This window comes from Herpailurus yagouaroundi, unplaced genomic scaffold (assembly GCF_014898765.1).
Source record: "Herpailurus yagouaroundi ecotype Mexico unplaced genomic scaffold, PumYag 29, whole genome shotgun sequence".
Taxonomy (NCBI): Eukaryota; Metazoa; Chordata; class Mammalia; order Carnivora; family Felidae; genus Herpailurus; species Herpailurus yagouaroundi.
Genome location: NW_024412377.1, coordinates 113,085,122 through 113,109,715, shown reverse-complemented (window position 1 = coordinate 113,109,715; position 24,594 = coordinate 113,085,122). Strand labels below are relative to the sequence as shown.

The window sequence follows — 24,594 nt, the reverse complement described above, 5'->3', positions numbered from 1 at the left end:
GCAGTCATTTAACTTTCTACTCTTCCTTAGGGCTGAAGGCACGTGGTAACATCTAATGAAAGATTTTGCAGCTCCTGAGAAGTTTATTTGCCAAAAATGCTACCATAGTACTTCTACATAGAGTCCTTGAAAGTTCAGGAATCATCAGAAAGTTGCCTTCATACTATGCTTTAAGGTACAGTAGTACAGAGGCAGAGGTAGGGTCCAGAGTAAGAAAATACGTTATAGAACATTTCTGTTGAAACCTGTTCATCTTCAAAGCCCAGGCTTCCATGAAGCCTTTCCTGATTACCACAGGTGGAACTGCTCACTTTCTGATGTAAACTCTTTTATACTTTGTACCACTCATTTGGCACTAATCACATTCCAATTTATTTGTCATCATCTCTGTGCATGTCTTAACAGTCTCTTCCATAGACCTCCCAACCCGCTTAGAGACTTAAGACCCTATATAAAATGAAAAGTTATTCATCTGATGTGCATGGTTCTCTGGTTTCTCCTGGCACTTCTAAACAACATATTTCTCCTTGAAATGGGGGAGGAAGTGGTAGTTTTATTTTCTAGCTGCCAAGGACAAAGGATTATAACTGTTTGATTCACTCAATTCATTCACTCTCTACGTCCATAACCTGTATTATTTTTCTCCACCAAACTAGTGCTATCAGACATTCACGTGTTATAGTCCTTTTTTTCCCCAGCCAAATGAAAGCTTTTCACAGCCAGACCACTGTCTTGCCCACCCATATATCCCTAGTGCCTAGAACACTGATTGGCACATAGTAGACTCTTCTCAATATTTTTTTGTTGGCTAAAATAACAATCTCTGTAGTATTTCTATATAATCACACTTCATGAAAATGAATTTATCCTTGTTTTGAAAGTGTTATATTTAAGCAGAAAATAACTTTATATATATAACCCACAGATAGGGCTATGGAAAGCTTATTTTAAAATGAGACTAGAGAAATAAAAGTGTGTGTGCACTGGTAGCTAAATCTAGCTCCAGTTTAATATAGTGAAACGCTTCTGCTCTTGGAAATCAAAACCATATGCTTTGAACACATGACTAATGTGACTAAATCTTTTCCCCTAGAGCTTAGGCATCTTTGCTATAAACCCGAATTACTTGTTTTCCAAGCAAAATTTAATACTATATATATTCTGCACCTCTGACAACACTTTATTGTTTGAGAAAAGAATGCTGTGAAGTCAAATGCTTTGTTATGATAAATACTCTCCAGCATGTTACATTCAAAACCATATGATGCTATTTACATTTTGTGAGTTTATTTACATGTACTGTCCTTGAAAAAGACTTACACAGCTTCTCTCCCTGGAATTTCAACTTCTTAAAATCCTACTCAGATTCCTCTACTCCCCCATATCATTTACAAAACATAACCATCTGCGCCAGGTAGAAACAATGTCTCTATTTTCAAAACCTCCAGCCTGTTAACAATGAATGTATGTATCATTAGTATCAAATGATTTGGTGCCTACAGTGGAACAAATGATGGAAATTATTGTCACAACTAAGAAGCAGAGGAAAATCTGGACTGGGAAGCAGCCAGGTGAGTTCCAGAAAGAACTCTTCTTCCAGAAGGGGCCATGCAAACTCACTGTGCCTCTAGCCTCATTAAAATAGGACACGTGACCTCCCAGCTATAGGTTTATAAATGTATAAATTACAAGAAACAGATTCAACCCTAGGCTTTGCACAAGTTGGTAGCACCAGCTCCAAGGTGAGAGCTGAGAGTGTGCTTGTGTGAGCCACTGAGGGTCAATCAATCCACGAAAACAACAAGAAACTTACACTGTCTATAAAAAAGGGTTTGCGGCAAACTAAAAATAATCACATAATTTTGATAGAGTATTTCATAAAGCTTTTTATTATAAGTTTACAAGTTATGAGAGGGACTCCTTTATAGAGCACTGTGAAGTTAAAACTTACTTCTTGTCACCATTACTTGCTAAGCCTCTTCTGTGTCCTGAAATAAAATGCCTGCTGGCATGACCCCTAGTCAAAAGCTAACTAAGGGAGTGAATTCTCACAAGGACCTGGGGCCCTGATCAACCCTGGGATACCTTCCTGTACCAGGTGATGATGCTGATTCATTCACTCAGGAATAACACAGCCTCCTCACACCCCATTGTCAAGAAAACATCAGCAGTCCAAAGCTGCCCTGGGAGCTGTTAACCTCCCAGTGTTGCTGAGATCTCACAGAAAGGAGATCCTCATGCCATCATGGAGTGACAAAGTACTTCCAGAAGCAGGACCGGGTGCCCTTCCCCCTTGGGCAAGTCATCAGTGAGATGACCTTAAAACAGACACCACCCTTGGCTGCTGTCACCATGTTTATAATTATCCCCTAAATGTGACCGTTATCTATCTCACGGGGTCTCAGGCTTTGGAGGGCATCAGATTCATCTGTGGACTGAAGCCTCACTAGCTTAAATTTCAGACTCCATGGGGAGCCTAATGCCTGCCAGAGCCCTCCAGTGCCAGCCTAAGCCCCTGTGACCTTAGAGGGTCTACAAGAGAGAATAATAGAGCTGGTTCTCACTTTTCTTTAAAAAATTATCAGAGTACTTGGAGACTTTATTATCAGTTGTTTCAATTAATTTGTTCTCTAATCTCTTCTTAATTGTGATGTTAGAATAAGAGAACATACAATACTGTATAAAGTAGAATGCAAAGGTAATACACCAGTCTGTATTTCTGGTGTTAATTTAAAGGAAAAATGAATACCTTTTTAAAGGCAGACATTAAAACAAAATTTTTATGTATTAAAAATTTGTAAAATTAGGAACATAACAAGACATGCCTAAGAATCCAAATAATCATGTCAGCTTAAGGAAAAGTGCCAGCATACAGTAAGCTGTACTGTATGACCTCTTTGCTCTTCTCAGGACAGTCAACCCTCAGCACTGATACTATAAACTCATATACCTGGATCTAATGTATATTAATATTAAGATGTTAATACTTAGTAATGCTTTGATGACTCTTGAAAGCACCCCATCATAGGTTCTCATAAGATAGCTGGAACGTGAAATGCTAGTCTGCCTAAACCTGGGTAAATAACTTCATAAACCAGACTTCTAAAATGTACTTGAGTAACCACACCTCTCAGGAAATCCATGACTTTCCCAATCCTCTTACATATCAATGAGTCACTAAGGTGTATTTTGTTACAAAGTAGTCCAGAGGTAAATTGAGATATAAAAATTGATACAATTTTAAAGATCTAAGTTAAATCTCTCAAACTAAGGCTACATTTAAATTGTCTCTTTAAATCTGGCTGCAGCAAAGTATAGGAAATAAATGGGGAATGAAAAGATGCCACAGTTTGACTTTTTTAGTCATGAGAAGGCTATTATCTACAAACTCCTAGAAAAAAAAGAAAAGATTTTTCACAGATATAAAAAAAAAAAACTCTTTTAACAACTTTGAATTTATTTTTTTGTATATAAAAGTAAATGTATAACACTAATTTACCTGTTGTGGGAGGAAATTAAATAATAGTATATTTAAATCATTTACTAATTAATTTCAATTACCCAAAGAACAGAATTTCTGTAAAACTAAAACCTCTTTTCAAAGTCATAGCTCAAGCACTACCTAAACATTCCCTACCAAGGTTTTCTATGCAGCTGTGTGTCAGACATGTCCATATTAGACAGTCTCTACCACTCCTCCTATTTATAAATTCAGCGACAACTTAGTTGAGAACTTTTCACAAGAAAAAATTTAATGGTTAAAAATATTTAAATAAAAGAGAAATCAGAAGAGACAGTACATCAGAGATGTTCCTATAGCCCTCCAGAGAAGACGGAAAAAAGAAGGGAGGTGGGAGTGGTGGTGGTGGAGAGGAGCAATCATAGCCTCTGAAGAGGATTCAATGACAATCTCCATAAAGTAAAGAAGGTTTAACATGAATTCTTACAACTTTTCCTGTTTTTATTTAAACAGGAAGACAATACAACTATCTGAATCTTTCTGCAAACTTCCACTTCTGATTACCTTTGTCTACTGACACAATATTTCTAGAGAAGTACTGGAATGATGTTTTCCAAACACGACATGTATGTGCCTCCTGGGATAGAATGATCATTTTTAGAGCTGGTTTACATTAACACACACTATCAGTAAAATGTGTATTTACACATCTCAAAAGAACATTGTGGCTCTGGAAACATCCCAAGTTTATAAAGACCCTCATTCAGTCTCAAATGTACAAAGGAAAGGTTTTTTTTTGCAAAAATAAATTTTACTCACTTGTATTGATCAGAAACTGATTTGACACACCCGGATGATCTACATCATGTATTGCACTGGCAAAAATTGCTGCAAGAATCTCCAAATCTGTAAACACGGCCTGTAAAACCAGATAGTATAGAAAATAACTTATTACTCTGCAATAATACAAATTAAAAGTATATACAAATGTGAAATTACTTCCCAGAATTTGATGGAAAACAAAATGAAGCTTCAAAATATTTAACAGCTTATTGTAGAAGTATTTAAGATGTTTAAGGATATTGTGAAAATGTACATAAAATTAATGACAAGAGTGATTATTTTCTTTCATTCAAACCAGGAACTCCTGATCTGAGCAGAATTGACATGTGGTTCCAGATTAATTCTTTGTTGTGGGATGCTATCCTGTGCATTGCAGTACTGTTAACAGGATCCCTGACCTCTATCCATGAGACACCAGTACCATCTATTGTCAGTTTGTGACAGACAACAATTATCTCCACATATTGCAAATGTCCTTGGGGGATCAGGGTAGGAGGACAAAGGAAGAAGCACCCCTCAGTTGAGAACCACTCACTCAAATGGTGAGGTATGAACACAATTATACAATGAAAACAATCTGAGCTAAAAAATACATTAGCAAAAGGGAATCTTTTCCCCAAACGATTAAGGAAATCAAATTGTCTTAATTAGCATTCAATGGAACACAGTCTTAAAATCAGGAAGAATTAAAGATGTGTTTCTGAAAAATTCTATGAAAAATATCAAAGCACTGTCTACATTTTATAAGTAATAATCATCCTTTCAACTATAAATACAAAAGCCATCAGACTAAATTTCAAAAAACTAATAATTGAAACTGAATAAGCCAGATGTACTTTATGGAATGTTCACTAGGTCATTTCAAAGCAGTATCACAAACACATGAATCCCTAAATCTCTGACTAACTCATACAGGCAAAATTCATCAAAGACTGAAGTGTTTATTGACAACAAATCTTCCCCCTATAACTCAACATACTACCAATGAAGCCAATTATTTCCTGCCCTGCATACCCTTCAGTATAAATGTTTAAGAGATGCTTAAGAACGGCAGGTTAATGGTCTCAATGTTTTAGAAACCAGATTTACCTCCAAAGCAGGTGTAGATAACAGCACATGTGTTGACTGGACCACATCTGCAGCATGAATATTGTTGTGGTAGGCCACATCAGCATGGTAATGGTCTTCCAGGGTCATAAGGTATGTAATCAAAGTGTCTACTGGAATTTTAAATGTTTTTAATAAATCCCGTTCCTGTAGGAAAGAAAATCCTCTTCACATTTTGGTTTTACATAAAAAGATTTTCCACAGAGTGTGTTAACAGCAAAACCATACCCAATATCACCTATGGATAACCCAGAAATGGAAAGAGCACTCTTGCAGTGTCTAGTGAAGAAAACAGAACAATCTGAGAATATCCAAGGACGTTGGGGAAAAAACCAGGGTAGGGTTGTCCTGTTGGGGCCCAACATTTGCTTTCCTCAAGAGGAATACTGTTGGGAATGAGCTGCCAACTATAAAAATGTGTGTTCCATAATCATGAAAGCAGCTTCAATCCAGTATTCTTGCCTTAGCTAGTGGCTCACACCAACTGGAACTCAAAATGGTCTCTAGAGCTGGACTATGCCAGGCCAGTACCGAGGGATCTACAGCCTCAACTCCTCATTTATATCCTAATTCTCAGCTGGGGCAAAAGCTCAACAAGACTGGGAAGCGGACACGGAGAAGAGAGCAGTACAAAAAACAATGACTGAAGAAAATATAATTTAAGGGAAGTCAGCAACAAGAAGTTTATTCATTTTTTAGTTAGCACTCCATTCTTGCTGCAAGAAGTCATGTAGATTTTTAAAAATCAAGCTTGAATTTTCCCATATGACCTCTTCTTCTTAAGTGGAAGAACAATAACAAAATTGGTTTAGTTGTATTTGACACCACACTCTAACCTTTGTTATCCCGTGTCCCTCGGTATGGGGCAAATAAGAAAAAAGTATCAAAATAAGCAAAAGAGGGTGACTAGTAAAGAAGATAAAACACAAGCACATTTCACAGACTAGACATTGTATCACCAAAGAAAGGAAAGGTGACAGAATTTAACCATGTTACCTGAAAAATAGTATGCATGATAACAGTCAAAGGCCGGTTACCGGACAGCTCTGCTATTCTGAAAACATGAAGGCCCCATTTGTTTACGTCTTCTAGTTCCTGGGGTTAAATAAAGATTGAAAAAATTATGAGGCAGAAGTAGAACACAAATCAATGAGCATGGTCATTTAAACATTACTGACTTTAGCAAAAATAATGTTAAGTTAAAAAAAAAGATTCATTTTAAATGCAATGGATGCACCGTGTAAGTACAGGCAAACTTTAGGTAAACCCACTTAAATGTACTGAAAACTGCATAGTATGGCTTAACCTAATGACTTTGACAATACAACATTACTTACATGCCTTGACTACCAATCTCAAGGCATTTCTTTTATAGATAAAATCTGTTCACAAAACCTTAACTATTCTGAAACCCAAAAGATATAAAAGATTTCTAAATCTTTAAGCTTGAATAATCAAACGTAGATGTAAAAAAGTAAGAAACATATAACCAAACCACCTGTCTAAATCCACATATTAATAATACCCAAATTATTTATTTATTTACTTACTTATATTTAACATTTATTCAGTTTTGAGAGAGAGAGACAGAGCGAGAGCGGAGTGGGGCAGAGAGAGGGGAAGACACAAAATCTGAAGCAGGCTCTAGGCTCTGAGCTGTCAGCACAGAGCCTGATGTGGGGCATGAAACAATGAACCATGAGATCATGACCTGAGACAAAGTCGATCACTTAACTGACTGAGCCACCCAGGCACCCCAATACCCAAAAAATTTATAAAGAACTTTATAAAGTACTTTCCCACCTTCCAAAAGAAAATAACCCCACAAATTAATGAACTAATCCATCTATTTAAAAGAGAATCTATCAAAATTTATTAAAAAGCATCCCTGCATAATATGATCACAGTCCTTAAAATCATCTTACCTTGGCAAGGACATCTTCTTGTTCAGTTTTAACCCCAAATCTCGGGATGCTTGAATTTGTCAAACTGGAGCTGTGCATCAACTTCTTGACCCCGCTGATCTGAGACATTGGCCTTTTCTTTTTCTCCTTTTCCTTCTGGGTTGGAGAAGGAATTTCCACTTCATGTTGCTTATCTTAAGAAATTTAGAAAATGTTCTACATTTACTATGAATTCAATGTGAGTTACTACTTTTTAATCATAACATCCATAACTGAACAGGTTTTAATTAATCACTGTATGTTCCAGAAAATGTTTTCAAGAAACACTTCTTTTAGAGAAGTTGAGTATTTACAATTGATGTGGACTTACTATGTATGATACCCTTAAGCACAAAATTGAGCAAGTACATCCCACTGCAAAATAATTAACATCAAATGTATTGAGTGGTTACTACTTGGATAGAATGTCATAGTAAATTTTTTTGCAAGACTTATGACAGCAGAGTTGGATAAAGCAAAACATATTGGTTATTTCAACTGTTCATCAACTCTGTCCCTATTTGAAATCACTTAGTGGCTTAGAAATTGCTCTTGCCCACTCAGTATTCCAGTTTTAATACCTACTTTGAAAAGGAAGGAACTTCATACAGAATTATCATAAAAACAGCACTGGGTGAACCTAAGGGCTTAGTGAAATGGGTCATAATGTAAGGATAAACACAATATATTTGAATGGCTTAGATTGTTTCTGTTATTTTATATTTTCTGTACCATAGTGAGATAACGGTTATGATATAACAAGGGGAGCACAGAGAACCACCAATAGCATGTGATAAATGATTGTCAGATTCAACTGTTATTTTCAAATAAAAGACCTAAGTAGATGCCTCAGTTTATTCATCCACTATTTCAAGGTAGTGAGCTCCTCTAACTCATCCTTGCACATAGCATGTGTTCAATAAATGTCTGTTTAGTGAAAATGCTAATTAGATGTTACAGCAATTTTGTTTCGAAAGTACATTCAAATCAAGGATATGTTCACACTACTGACTTTCAGCAACTGAATTTTCTTTCTGTGGATGTAGGGTGGGGTGGTGTACAAAGCATTCTCAACTATTCTCAACTATTATTATCAGCAAGCTTTTCTTTAGCAGTTGTAGTGTATTTAGAGCTTGGTGTTCATTAGACTGTAACTCATTGATGGCAAGGACCTTTTCTAATTTATCATTACCAGTGCCCAGCAATGTCTGGCATTTAACAAGAACTTGTTGAATGCATGCATAGAATTCTCTATAAAATACATTTTACATTTAGTGATTTGAAAAAACTGGCAATATACAACTTGAATCCAGAGAATCCCTGAACTTCTGAATAAAACTAAAAAAAAAAATGTACTTTATCACCTTAGATTTCAAAGCTTGGAGGCTCAGATGGTCAAGTTACTAACAGGATGAATGAAAACAAATGGAATTCTTAGCACTTGTGTGGTTTCCAAAATGAGTTAGTGCCCCCAATCTACCTCCAAAAACAAACACCACAAAATAAAACTTTTAAATTGCATTTAAATTATTATTCTCACCTAAGAATGTGTTTGATATATACTCTGACACTTGATTTCCAGACCGACTCATTTCAGAGAGATGGGTGAGCTCCCGATTAAGCATCCTTTTAAACTGAAAAACAGAAAAATAATATGAAATAACAGAAGAGGAAAATGTAAGTGAGGTAACATAAACATACTTGTAACATACAGAAAACATGCCCAAAGATTTTTTAAACTGTCCTGACAGTTTAGATCAGTGCCATCCAATAGAACTTTCTATAACGTTGGAAAGTTCTAGAATCTGAGATGTCCCTTACAGTAGCTACTAATCGTATGCCTTTATCAAGCACTTGCAATGTGCCTAGTGAAAACGAGGAGCTGAATTTTGAACTTTCATTGTAAATTAATTTAAATTTAAATTTAAATAGCCACACGTGACTAGTGGCTACCATACTGGACCACACAGATTTAGACACTCAAGGACATTAGTTAAGGGGGAAAAAAAAGGAAAAAAAAATTAAGGTGTATTATTAGTATTTAGAGAAGGAAAAAAACCCTAACTTATAAACACAAAATATGCTGTCACACAACAGAACATGATTTATCAATTAATTTGTCATTTGCAGAAGTTAGTATGTATACTTGTCAGAGGTTAAAATATCTTTTACCCCAAAGCAAAAGTGAATAGATTTGAGTACTCTTTCAGAATTATGGAGAAGTGAAATATCTGAATTGATAAGTATATAATTTTTCCTTTTAAAGTTTTTCCAAGTAGAAGGTATAAGATTTTTTTGTTTCTCAGCATCCATGGGATTTCCCAATCCATATCTCTAAAGTCACATAAATACAAAACAGGTCCATTTTCAATGCGCAATTTCATTTCTTCACAATGTATTTTATTGATGCCATGGTGACTATTTTATCCTAAAAAACACTGGAATTAACTTACAACAATCACATGGCAATACCCAATTCCAAAATTCTCAAAGACTTCATGCTTTCCCATCCATCAGCTGTTTCCTTAAAGTGTTGCCCTTTGATTCCCAAAATAGCCCAAATGGGCCTTTAATTTAAATATGCCTTAATATTTATCTTAACAGAACCAATAATTTTTTTTTCTATTATGTGGGTTACTATTAGATACTTGATCAAAAAAAGTCAAAACACATTTTACTCTAATATTCAGTAGCCTTTAAAATTTTGAATCTCACCATAAATTCTCACTTAAATCTAGGAAAAAAGAGAGTAGTGAATTTACTATTTAATGATGTTTGAAATGTAATTTCTAACTCCGTATTGAGTTTATTAGAATTTAAGAAAAAAAAAAAAAAAACGTGCTTCCCTGGATAATTTATACCAAGGTGTCCTAACTCAAGATAATTTGGCAAATCACTTCCAAAGTCCAACTTATTGACCATGTAGATTAGATACAGGAATTTATCACAAAAGATCAATAAAAATATTTCAACAGACTGTTGAATATAAGAAATGTATATTTATATTCTCCTGTAGAGAAAACTGAAGAATTGACCATAATCAGTATAAATTTTTCTGGTTGTTAATTTACAGGTCTAAGGAGCTTATTCTCAAACTTAGGAACATAAAGATCATTTTTTTGTTCATGTATTTTCTTAATAACTTGTCTCTAATTATAAAATGCATACATGATACTGAAAATCTAGAAAGCTATATAGACAAAATTAGAAATCATGTATATGCCAATTGCTCAGAGATAACCATAATTACCTATATTTCCACCTATGTCTTATTTCTCACATTTATATGTATATATTTTAAATTGTCATCAGGCAGTATACAAAACAGGCTGCTGCTTGGTTTCACTCAGTATTATACATTCTGATATCCTGGGAAAAACTGGCGGCCTCCTAAGAATATTCAGGAAGACATTTATGATAGTGTTCAAAACATTTTCTGTCCGTCTTTCATGATATTATATTTTCTTGAATTAAAGTTATAAGCTATTAACTAATTAAATGAGTTAATAGAAAGTGTCTTGTTTTTTTTTGCCGGGCACATAGGAGATGCTCCTCAGTGAGTTCCTTCTATCTCCCAGGTCACTGGGCCTTTTATAGATACCTGATTTTTATCACTCCAGGACAGATCGAAGATTTAGCTATAGTTATGCCCACAAAAAAATACACAGAAATATCTAGCTCCCCTACCCATTCCCAAAAGTAATTTGGGATATTATTAACATAGGAGATAATCATCATGATTCAAAAACAGAACAATAATTCAACATGCAAGGCCCAAAGACAAGTAAATCCTTGCTTAATTAATGAAATTAACTCTCAGAAAAATCTACTCTTTAGACAAAACAAGGCCAAAGAGAGTCTGCTAAACATTTAAAACATATACTGAATGAAATATCTCTTTGAACTGAAATTGTCCATGCTACAACTGCCTGCATGGCAAAGTGTATTTTATAGAGGAGGTCGGGGGCTATGAGGGGCTTTCAGCTATTCCTAGCCCCCCTTCTCAGTCTCTACAGCAGCTGCTGTCCACCTGCCCTCCATGCATTTCTCTCCATGTAAGTAAAATATGATGCAAGCTTGGGAGTCGGGGAGGGTACAATTGGAAAAGTTAGGGACCCAGTTTTTCCATAAAACTACCTTCTAACTTGCAAGCAACGTGGTATAAGGAATATGTTGCCATATATGCCCTGCAGAAAAAGTACATGGTAACTGCAGGTGTGCTACACAAATTATTGGATTCTCTGGAATAATATAAATAATGAATTTTAATTTTTCCGGCAGTTCACTTATGTAATTTCTCAAAAAAGCCAGTCACTACAGGTATAACTAAGGCAAAAAACACCAGTGAAAGGAAATCTATTCTACAGATGGATAAATTTCAGGTTGCATTATCTACTGATTGTATCTGCATCATATACATATACTCTAAGACTACTCTTATGCTTTTGTTCAAAACCCAGAAGTGTGGGTGGAGAAATGTTTCAGTGCACACCTATATCTCTACCAGGGTTTGTCAGGTGCTCTTAGGAAGGCAACATTTCCTCTTAACATGATTACAATAGACAGTATTTTAAACAATTCTCTTTCTTCCCAAGGGAACGGGTATGGGATATTAAAGACAGTTTTCAAAGAGTCATTAAGTTAGAAGAGCATTTTCTAAAAGGAATTAAAATTGCTTCCCCCCCCCCTTTTTTTTTGCTGTTGATATAAAACTTTCAGGAAAGCTAAATTAATAATCACAAAAATTACCATCAATGCTTTCACAACTGGTAGTTGATCTTACAATATGGTTTTGGAGTGTGTGGCAGGCTGTGCTAAAGAACAATACACTGAACGATTCAACAATCATTTTAAAATGTAAGTGGAATGTCTCTCACTTTAAGATAACTACATACCATTTACTAGGTTAACTATACAAAATTATCATGAGGAAAATGATTAGAAAAGGTAATAAAATGTGGTTTTCCTAGAACATTGTTACAGTTCTCAATTTACAGATTTAGAAGAGATAAAAGACAGAACTGATTTTACAAAAGAAAAAAGAAACTGGTTGGAAAATGCAAAACAATTTAATTGAGCATTTAGATATTTTAAAAAGTGACCTCCACATATTTGCTGCTGATGAGTTCTTCTGATTGTTTTTGCTTTAATAGTACAAAATAATCTATGGAATTATTGTTCCAACAGTGAAAAAAAAGATTAAGATTTAAGTGAATGCTTTCAAATCCTTTGTTCTCATTAGGCATCAGAATGAGTGCAGCATGTAAAACATAAAGGAAGCTGAAAATGCAGTTGAAATAAGTTCTGTATTTTGCTTTTAAACTCCAGTTTTCCCATTTATGTTCTACATTTAAGACTGCTGAGGAAGCAAGATTAAATAATAAAAAAATTAAAGTATTCTTTTAATATGAAATTTATTGTCAAATTGGTTTCCATATAAAGTATTCTTAACTATAATCCCTGTACTTCTGTATTCATGCCAATGTACTGGTTGCATTTTATATTCTCTTAGTGTATAATTAAGAAGGTGGTAAAGGTCAAACATTAAGAAAATGCCTACCCTGCCCCACCCCATCCCAACCAATATTCTACTAAAAATCATTTGAAAATGCTGCACTGTGATATACTGCAAGTTTGGTGTATATCAGCATTAAAAGCTAAAATAAGTACTGCATTGGCTGTATAAAAAGAAACCCTTCAAAATGCATAATAATAAATATATTTATATTTGTCCTTAGGTGTTTTTAGCAGTATACTATTAAAACATAAACAAGGTGGACCAGCAAAATTTTTCCTCAAAAAGATAAGCACTATAATTATTTATTTACATTCTTGGAGGTCTTGTTCATAATCATAATACAAATATGAAGCCCTTCAAAAACATCTCAAATATGAGCTATCTAAATGCTAAGAGATGAGTTGTAGGGAGATTATGGGATTTTCTTTTATTACTTTCCATACTTTTCCGTACTAAAAATTTCTTAAGCCAAAAAATGGCTAACAAAATTCAAATAATAAAAGTCTGTACATTTCAAAAACAATTAAAATATATCTGGGCCATCCATAGATTTTAGAGGAAGTGGGGAATCGTGACTCCTTGGATAACTAAAAATGAAGTAAGTTTTCTTAGAATGCAAGTAAATCTCACAACAAGGAGAATATTTTCCTCTAAAAAGAAACAAAGAAAATGAAAAATATTTCAATCTGAGACTCCTTAAAGTAACAGAAAAGGATTCTTAAAAATATGTACTGTGATTGGCTCAAATGTGTAAGAATAGATTTCAAATTCTGAAGTGATGCTTCATTTAGGACTGAAAAACGTTTCTCTACCTCCTGCTTCTATTCCAGAGATAGGATCGCCAGGCTAGCATTATCATGAGGCAGGCATGAGGCTTGCCAAGAAGGAATACAATCTTCGTAAATTCAGTGTATTACTTCATTTCCTGAGATTAACAAAAGTTATCATATGAACTTTTATATTTCTTCAAGTTTTACAAGTAGATAAGCCAGTTTTCATTTTAATAATATACCAAATAGTTAAGAAATGTCAGTTTTTAATGTCACCTAGAGCTTTTGTATCTGAAGATAAAAAAAAAAACAAAAAAAAAAAACACTCATCGGGTCAAAGTGATATATTTTTAGGAAGAGCCACAAATTAATTTTTATAAACTTTAAGTGCTACATATGAATTGGAACCCATACACCAGCATAATTAATTTGTCCCAGTAATTTATTTCCATTAATTTTGTATGATTACCTTCATATTTAAAAGCACAATTCAAATCTATACAACACGACAAACCGAAGAACCAATGGAAAGATATTTTAACATGCAAACTATAGCTTATAAAAGTTATACAATTTCTCCTTATCTTGACCACTAAAAACACACATTACTTCTGTAACTCACATCTAAGGGAAAAAAAATAAATGACTGTTAAAGCTTAATGCCATAGTAATTTATTAAAACTATCAGTTATGTAATCAGAGCAATTAGGAGCTAAATAAATCTTACCTTTATGTAGCCCCAAGACACTGACAGTAAATAGTTTGCTTCAGGCATTTTTGATTGATTATATAAAGAGACAATTAGTTCTAAATATGTATATTTTCAAAAACCTTGATACTTTAACAATATCCGCAAGCCACAGAGAGTGTGGGTTTTTGAAGATTTTTGGTAATTAAGTATACATAAGAAAGCCTTTCATTAGATCCCATCCAGCCGTCTTCCCATTGAACACATGCCATCTGTAAAACTCCAGAATGGAACAGAATTCTACAACTATTCTGAATAAAGAAAATTCATGTGATAAAGAAATATCTAAAGATCTAAGGGTCTGCATCTTTTTCTCCCTGAGCTCCAGGGCTTAATGAATAATGTATGTCAAGATGCTTAGCTGCAAGAAAGACTAGTTCTGTCAAAAGCTACCAAATAAGGAACTGCGGGGAAGCCAGGAAGAGTGACAAGAAACCCCTCCCATAAAAGCCCAACTATACACCAATCACACTCCATCCCCTGGTCTATCAGGGCAGGGGGGTGTGGATTCAGAGCAGGCTGCTTCCTGATTGGTTGGCAGGGGCAAATCTCTGGGGAGGAGGTTTTTCTCTTCACCTCTGCTAAACGCCATTTAATAATGATATCCCTACAGCTGAGGCTGCTGTGTGAAAAGATGAATGGGGTTTCCCTCTCCCAGTGATGAATATAGACCATACAACTTTTCAAAATTCATAGTTCATTCTTAAATAAGGATTTCCAACCTTTTCTGAGTCCTTTCTATGCATTTTAATATTCTCTGACTTCTTCGCTTCCTTCAAAGTAAAAGTTGGTCTGAAAATGGCCATTAGGCATTTTAACTACCCCCTTCTCTCAAATCCAAGACAAGTGGCTTCCCCCTGGTGACACAGATATAACCAAAGTTCTCCCTCCATCCAACATAAAAGCATACTGTGATTATAAAATACAATTAATGTCCAGAATTTAAAAATGGGAATGATACATTTCCTCACCCGTGGGGCATGGCTGTTCTCAGCTCCTTTTGTTTCTATTTTCACATGTGTCTGAGCTCCACAACCCTAAAAATCTAAAAGTGGGTATAATTTATCATGAATCTGGTGGTGGGGGGTGGACTGAAAGCTAATGCACTGTGTATAGTTAAAGTATGCAGAGTTTGGTGTACAGATTTCAAGATCTGTATTTTGACCAGACGAGAACACTTTTATGACTGCTCACAAAGTTAAGAAAGGTATTAACAGGGGTCTTGGAGGAATACAACATTGATCTCAAGAATAATCATGCCTTTTGTAAGGAGACTTAAGAAATCTAAATTTTTTCAAAGAAAACAATCTTTTCTATTTGATTTGGGGTCATATTATTCTGTACCTTGTATACTAAAGAAGACCTGTGGATAAAAAAATGAGGAAAGTCTAGCTTTTACTCTATTTTACCATAAAATTCTGTTGGTTCTACCTCATCCCCATCTCAACACACTTAACTGATTTGTGCTTCTGTGACTTGCTGATATTGTCAATTTTCAGTTTTCCTGCATTTGGTTTATCTGTTCTAGATAGTGCAGGAAACATCCATGTTCTACTCTGCCTCTCTGAAGGTGTAATGGTCCTTGGCGCCCAAAGTCTTCAGCTGCACTTAACACCTGTTGTGTTAATTTCTCACATTCCTCTTAATCCTTTACAAAATAAAAAAAATTAACCCCCCCCCAAAAGGTCACTAAAACTGCCTTCAGAATAAAAAGGTGTTCCTCTTTCCTTGTTTCTCACTTTCCTTAACTTCTCACAAGCGTTCAGTGATGTACTCTCTCTAATCTCCTTCAAATCCCAGGACTGTCAACTGCTTTGGTTTTCTACACTCCTCTGACCATGCCTTTTTGCTTTCTTGTTTTCATCCGCTAGCTTGGGATATCCACAAGACTGTGTCCTAGGCCACGCTCTTCAGTGACTGCTTCTAACCTGAATTTCAGCACCGTATTTACAAGTGACTTGTAAGATTCCCTCCCTTGTCAAATGCCCTGCTACTCATCACAAACTTTTTCAGAATTGATGGATCCATTTTTTGATTTTAAGTAGTTCCTATTATAACCGCTCTCATTTCAGTCAGTGGGTTGAGATTTCTCCCAGTATCACAGACTGAAATCTTTGTCTCTTTGCTACCATTCAACAGGCATTTGATGTGAGTCAGCCACTATTAGGTGTTTAATATAAATCATCTAACGGGATCTCTGAATAACCCTAATGTGTTCCCCATCTGTATCACCTTCCCTCCGTCAACTTTACTACCAAGTTTTCTTTTATAAAATGCCTTTTTGTTTAGTCTGTTCCTTCCCATCCCCACTCCTATACTCTAAATTGATAGGCTTAAACCCTGAGAGAAATGGAAAGCATCTTCAATATCATTTCCTCTAATTCCCTGATTTCCACATAAAGTGAGACCTAGAGAGAGAAAACGATTTTCCAAGTTCATACAGGTACTAAGTACATAGGCTTTGTATCAAATCCTTTAGTGCATAATCGTTGACAAATGATCTCACTCTTAGCGTATCAGTTTCTTCACCTGTAAAATTGGGTTAGTTAGTCTCCAAAGATGCCTGCTAATGAGACATCCTACTCTATGTCAAATCTGAGCTGGTTTCTATAACCAACAAGTAGTGCTGTCACAAGTCTTAAAGTCTTCACCTTGGTTACTTTGAATGTGCTATTAGGATCCCTGAGGCACCCCACTAGCAAGCCTGACTATTCTAAGACTACCATGCTATGAGAAAGCCCATGCTAATGTTAGGTAGAGGCTGAAGAGAGGTGGGGGCAGGGAGTGGGGTGGAAGGGAGAGAGAGACAGGGAGAGCAGATGTGTGCCTGGACAATCTCTAGCTCTGTCAGCCATTCCCCCCAGAGCCAGACCTGAGAGTGAAGAAGCCATCTTACTCATCCTGCCAGTGGAGCCTTTAGATGACTCTAGCCCTAGCTGCCATGTGACTACAACACATGAGGGAATCAAAGTGAAAATGTTTAAGCAAGCCCAGTTGGCCCACAAAACAATAAAAAATTAGCAAATTGATATTTTAAGTTCTAAGTTTGAAGTGATTTATTTTATAGCAACAAATAACCAGAACAGTTATTATGAGGACTAAATAAGATTATATATGCAGAGCACTTAAAACATCTGATACATAGTGACAAACAGATATTAGACGGTGATGATGATGATACAAACAATGATGTGGATTATAACAACTATCCCACTATGGGATAGTTTTTTAAACTCCCAGGCTTATATCCTGTGTGTGTGTGTGTGTGTGTGTGTGTGTGTAAAACATATGTTTTATTTTAACTGCATCACATCATTATTTGTCTCAGACCCAAAACCCTAAGTCCTTATAAGTGCTTAACTCTTCTTTGGCTTTTCTCCTTCCAATTCTATACTCACCTCTACCGCCAGGCCAATTTTTCTCAAAGCCAGCCTCAGCCTGCTGCTCCAAAGCTACCACCTAATCACTCGGCATCACCTGCCTCATCACATCCATGTGAGTTCTAGATTGACAACCTGTGACCCTAATCCCCAACTCCAAGCCCAAATCCAATTGCTCTTTATACCCATGCTCTGGTCCTGAAAGGCTAGTATTCCACTCAGCTCTATGATTTAGCAGAAAGTCCCATATCTATTTTTACCTTCACTGAATTCATTGCCTAGAATACCCTTTCTCTTCCTCTACCTCCATTAAACTTTTTACAGAAAAAGTCAGATATAAATCATTCAAAGTATATCTCAAGGCCAAATATCTCAGCCCTTCTCCAGAGTCTATTCTGCACTCACTCCTGTATTTCATAAACACTTTATTAAGCTCCTACTGTATGCCATGCACTGTCATGGATAACAGGACACAGCAGTGAACAAAGCAAAGGTTTTTTACCTGGAGCTTGCATTGAACAACTAAGTCAGATATATATACTAGGTCATGTGGTGATAAGTACAATGGAGAAAAAAAAAAGGGTAAGAGGCTGTGGCGTGTTAGCAATGTCAGTTCCTATATTATAAAATGATCAGGGATAGCCATTTTTTTAATGTTTATTTTTGAGAAAGAGAAAGAGGATGCATGTGTGCAAGTGGGGGAGGGGCAGAGGATCTGAAGCAGGCTCTGCACTGACAGCAGTGAGCCTGATGTGGGGCTCGAACTCATGGACTGCAAGATCATGACCCAAGCTGAAGTCAGACACTCAACCGACTGATCTACCCAGGTGCCCAGGGATGGTCTCTTTGATGAGACAACATATACTCAGAGATCTGAAGAAAGAGAGGGAGGGAGAAAGTCATAAGGATATATGGGGCAATGGAGAGAGAGGAGTAAAATGAGGGGAACACCAAGATCAAAAGCTCTAAGATGGGAGAGAGCATGCTTGGCGTGCTTCCAAAGAGCAAGGCATGCCACACAAATATTATTTAAGTCCAAATTATGCTTTCTATCCATCCATCAATCTATTTTATTCTTTGACTAACTTAAAACTAAGTTACTTCTTTCTATTTTTAACAAGTATTTTTATCCTGATAAAAAATTCCTAAATACTCTTCCAACATACACACTTTTCTAAATACACCTACATATACTAAATAATTCCTATATAGACACTTTAAAAGAATCCAGTGTCATGGCTTGTCAGTAACATACAGGAAAAATAAAATTATATTAAACACTGCAAAATACAAATGCTTGTACGCAGGTATATTAAAAAACAAGTCAAAACTTTAGATCTTACTATCACTTAACTGTGTGACCCCGAGAAGTTATTTCAACTTTCTCGGTTTACTTCATCTTTGGTTTACTTGCTTGGAAAGTGAAAAGAATAATAGAAGCTACCTTACAGGTTGCTGTAAGGATTAAGTGGGCATACATGTAAAGCACTCAGAACAGTAAGTGCTCTGTTAAGTGTTTGCTCTGCTTCCTCCAATATATGGAGAATTACCATGAATGTGACAGCAACATGGAAACGAATACAGGAGTACTGTATTAGAAAAACAATCTTTTTCCAAAATGGTGAATGACTCTTGAAAGGTTTCATATGTAACAAAGTACAATTCTCTTTCAGTATACACTGTGGTAGCATTACTGAAAAAATTAGTGTGGATTAAAATCATGTAAAAAAACCATTTTGTGTTAAAAGTAAAAAGTAGCTGTGTTCCAGACTCAGAATATCGTAAGTGAATATTTTGCCTATGTGAGTGGTTTGTTGGGACACAAAACAATTCCTCCTTGGTAAAGGACTATCCCAGATATTCCAGGACACCTAGCATCCCTGGCTTCTGCCCATGAAATGCCAGCAGGACACCACAATCAGTGCACTCCGAAATTTCCTAAATGTTCTCCAGTGTTAAGAATGACTGTTCCAGTTACTTAAACTGCCTTCAACTTTGCCTCCTCAACCAGGGTAGAGGGTCTTTGGGGCAAGGAAGATACCTTATTCTTTCTTTATACTTTCCAAAATAATTAGTGAATCACAAGCACAAAAGATTCAACTGTAAACCCCTAATCCAGTGCAGTAAAGGCGATAATAATAATGATAATAATAGTAGTAATGTTACAGTAACATCAGGTAAAAGTATTAAAGAAGATTTACATATTTGTAAGGAATAAGAAACATTTTTTTCTAAAGCTCTGAGCTACATTAAAATTCATTTCATTTTTCCCCTTATGAGAGACCGACTAGATGCTCCTTCTGTTTGCCACAGTAGTAGTAGCTGGCAGAAAAAGTCTAGACAAACCAGAGGAGAAATTTGGATGGGGTCAGAGAGATATAATTCTTAGAATCAGACCTAGCTTCTGACAATTTTAGTGGGGAAAGTGTAACCTGGTACAGCATTTGTTAAGCACATACTATGCACTAAGAACTTTATATATCTTAACACTAACCTTTGAAACATCCTGGTTAGATAGCTAGTATCCCTTTGCAGTGGAAAGACAGGTACTCTAAAACAGTCAATAACCTGCCCAGGATATGACAAGGCTGACATATCAGGCCAGGTCTTTGCTATTCATAGTGTATGAATAGATTGCCATAGAATTATGTGTTTACAGACTCTGTGATAAATGGTATGAATTTAGGGGTGGAATCACTTATCCTTAAAAGTTTATTTATTTACATAGTTTTAGTATTATCTACACTCAACATGGGGCTCAAATTCATGACCCTGAGATCAACAGCTGCATGCTCTTGTGACTGAGCTAGTCAGGCATCCCAGCTTATCCTTATTTTTTGCACTCATTTTGCAATATCCTGAATTAAAGAACCATTGTTACTATCACTGTGGTCGGATCTCCAGACAGGGTGGATCATACTAAGCAGCGAAGTCAGGAAGCTTGTGACCAGAGACAGGCAGCCTCACCTGGCAGTGAGAAAGTGGCTTACATGTCTCACATGTAAGGGACAGTGGGACAGTGAACACTTACATGTGGGAGTGCTCCATGAACGAAACACAGATGTTGTTGCACACAGCTAGAATCCATATTTCTTCACTGGTTGTATGCTATGCTCAAACACCAAAATGACTGTATATACAAATGTGTGTGTGCCTGTACTGAAATTAAAAATATATTCTTTTTCTGTCTTTTCCTAATAATATTCCTGAAAATCTCTGGATACCACTCCTCTTTTATTCTTCATTTTCTCAGTCCTCAAATGATACCTCAAGCAATCAACCTTTCTGGATTATTTACTTAAGTTTCTGCTGATGGAATCAAGTCTTTGATACACTAACAATTGCTGGAATTACAACTTTACAAACAGATGTTAAGAGAGGTAAGATACATTTTTGACTAGGGGAACAGAAAAACAAACCAAACTACGAAGGAACTGAGGCTCAGTAGTCAAGTGTCTTATCCCAGGTCGCAAAGCCAAGTAGCAGAGCTGGGATTTAAACCCAGGCTTTCTGGCTGCAGAACATTCTAAATTGCCAAAAACAATTTAGGGATTAATCTGTAGTTAGACTAGAGTCTACAAACAATATGTTTACTAACATAATAGATTCTAAGCTGTACACTGTATTATTTTGCTTGAAATATTCAAGAAACATTATTTAAAATAAGTGTACCGGTGACTTTTACATTTCTACAACCTAAGGGATTTTTCTGGAAATAGCATTGTTTTTAAGAGGACTAACACCTTCGGAAAATATTTTATTCTATAATCAATCTATATTGATTTTACATATTTCTACTTAAGATCAAAGTTCTGGGAATTGTTATTAATCAAAAAACAAATCTGTGTGAAGTGGGCTGCCACATATCCATTACTGTTCAGCTTAACATATGCAAATCCTGTTGTTAAATGCCCCCTGAAGAATTCTGAGGCAAGAGGAAACTTCAAATATTAAATACAATAACTACTGCACACCGGTGTCTCTAAAATCACTCAGCGTTCCTTTCTTTCACTATAAAAAGTTTAAGGGGCAGGCAATAATCTAGAACTCATCTATAACCTATATTTTAAATAACAGAATTTTAAATCTATTCTAACATAATAAAAACTACACTTTCTCTGATGAATGCTAATTACAAAAACCACCTTAACTCGAGTAAATCCAGAAAATCGGTTTGTGTTTACTGCCCTCTAGTGATAATGGATCCAAACACGATTTAAGGAACAGCTCTCTTCCTAACAGTCATCACATATCAGAAAACAAAAACATATATTACATATATTAAAGAAGCTTGAGACTAAGAGGAACTACAGGTTGATTTTAAAAATGGAATCATTATCTGAAAAGGCTAAGGATCATTTTCCAATTAACCTAATTTGAGAATTTTCACCCAAGTTTTATTTATAATAAGAAAAACCTCTAACATTTACTGAAAAAGGGAATTCCAATACAAGAAACTGTATTTTTGTAGGGGTGCCTGTATGACTCAGTTGGTTGAGCATTTGACCCTTGATTTCGGCTCAGGTCATAATCCCAGGGTTTTGGGATGGAGCCCTGAGTTGGGCTCCATTCTGAGTGTAGAGCCTTATTAAGATTCTTTCTCTCTCTCCCTCTGCCCCTCGCACCCATTCCCACTCTCTCTAAAGTAAAAAAAAAATCATAATAAAAAAAAATAATAATAATAATAATTTAAAAAATAAAAGAGAAACTCTAGTTTTGTTGAGAGGTACTCTGAGGCTGAAATAACATCAAACTGATCTGATGACAGCTGTATTTAAATTCTGCTTCTACATGGTCTCCCTGTCATAGTATTTTATAATTCTTGATTCATCGTGAATCATATATGCCAGATACAAATTTTTCTATGTTCACAACTACTGAGTAAATCTAGCGGAAACCACTACCACTACCACCATCATTATCACATCTACAAAGGACTTTTGTTTCAATGAAGAATAATTAAGGCAATGAATGGGTGCAGAGACCTCACATAAATGAAACCTCCACAAAAATAATCTTGTATGAATATAGAGTTTCTACTTAAAGGGAAAATTAGGGCCCTCAATTTACTTAAACTCTCCTAAGTCAACACCAATTTTCCATGCTTATGATGGCCATCATAATCACCATAAAATACTTACTAATATTGCCTCTGTACTTCGTGGTATGCTTTGGAAAAATAATTTAAACAGAGAATACTTGTCTCCTAAGGCAATAATAAAAAAAGCAAATAGGCAGATTTCTAGAAATACATATTTAATCTTTTATTTTATCCACACGTATTGTGGATTTTAAAGTAATTATAAGTCATAAAACTTAGGCTCCATATTCCTTTCAACAAAGAGAATTTAAACAAATGGACATCCATTCACAAAAAAGTGAACTTCCACCTTTATTTTGCACCATATTAGTACATAGCTACTCAAAATGGATCCTAGAAATAAATGTAAAACCCAAAACCGTAAAACTGCTAGAAGTAAAAACAGCAGAAAATATGTGTGATTAGGCAAAGATTAGGCAAAGATTTCTTGGAACACAAAAGAGCATATAAAAGACAAAAATGATAAACCAGACTTTATCAAAACTTCTCTTTCAAAGACAGTGATAAGAAAACAGAACAAGCCACAGACTGAGAAGAATGTATGTATAAAATATGTATCTGATAGAGATTTATATCTTGAATTTATAAAAATCCTTACAATTTAAAAACATCAGTAAGCACATAAAAAGATGTGCAACACCACTAGTCATTAAGGAAACAAAAAATAAAATCAAAATCTAATGCTACTACAAACTTACTAGAATAGCTAAAATGAAAAAGACGAGCAATACAAAATGCTGGCTTGGATGAAGACCAAATGGAACCCTCATAGAACACTGGTAGGATTGCAAAATGGGACAGAGACTTTGGAAATAGTTTGGCACTTTTTTATAAAGTTAACAATTATATTCATTACATGTTCCAGCAGTCCCACTCCTAATTATTTACCCAAGAGAAATGAAAACATATGTCCATACAAAACCCTGGATGTAAATGTTTATAGCAATTCTATTAATAACAGCTGAAACCTGCAAATAGCTCAGTTGTCAATCAACTGGTGAATGACTACACAAATTGTGGTATATCCATAAAATAAAAAAAACTAGAAAGCAATAAAAAGAAATAAATTACTAATACATGCATAGTGTTATTATTGGATGAATCTCAAAAGCGTTATGCAAAGTGAAGGAAGCCATTAACAAAAGGCTCTTTGTAACGATATGCTTTTATTCATACGACATTCACTGCTAGCCAGGGACAGTAGTAGAGGGAGGGGAATGAGTACAAAAGGAGCATGAGAACTCTTTTTGGGTGATGAAATATTCTACATATACATTAAGGTGGTAGTTATCCAATTGCATACATTTGTCAAAATATCCTCAACTAGATCTAAAAAGTGGACATCTTACCTTATGTAAATTATACCTCAAAATCTGACTCTAAAAATGTTAGGTAATGTTACTCAATTATTTCAATCCCAAATTTGCTTAACTTTGCCTAAAGAAAATGAAAAACCAAAATCTCAAGCATAGTTACATATGATAAAATAACATTTTTACTTTAAGAGCTCCACCAGTATATCCCAGAAAAAAAGGCATATATTTGTCTACAGTCTATTTTAACTTTGAATAATGCAAAATATGGTAAATTACTAGTTATACACAGTATTCAGGCAATATAATAACTATTGAAATATCCTCATAAATACTAGTATTTGAGATTTTAATTCTTTGGAACAAAACATTTCCTAAATACATTAGATATTTTCATGCTTTCTTAAGCAA

The 24,594-nt window shown here is 35.3% G+C and overlaps 1 protein-coding gene across 11 annotated transcripts in view; it reads right to left on the bottom strand.

Moving 5' to 3' along the window:
* PDE4D (phosphodiesterase 4D) overlaps positions 1–24,594 on the bottom strand; it is a 1,431,601-nt gene that overhangs the window by 9,595 nt on the left and 1,397,412 nt on the right. For 10 of the 11 annotated variants that reach the window (XM_040452554.1, XM_040452564.1, XM_040452576.1 and 7 more), the window contains 5 exons: positions 8,894–8,987; positions 7,336–7,508; positions 6,407–6,505; positions 5,393–5,557; positions 4,280–4,379 (listed from right to left, as the gene is read on the bottom strand). In XM_040452554.1, coding sequence (XP_040308488.1) covers positions 4,280–4,379; positions 5,393–5,557; positions 6,407–6,505; positions 7,336–7,508; positions 8,894–8,987 — 631 coding nt within the window. Of the gene's footprint in view, positions 1–4,279; positions 4,380–5,392; positions 5,558–6,406; positions 6,506–7,335; positions 7,509–8,893; positions 8,988–14,368; positions 14,511–24,594 lie in introns of those variants that run through there. The other variant, XM_040452621.1, reaches the window with a different exon arrangement.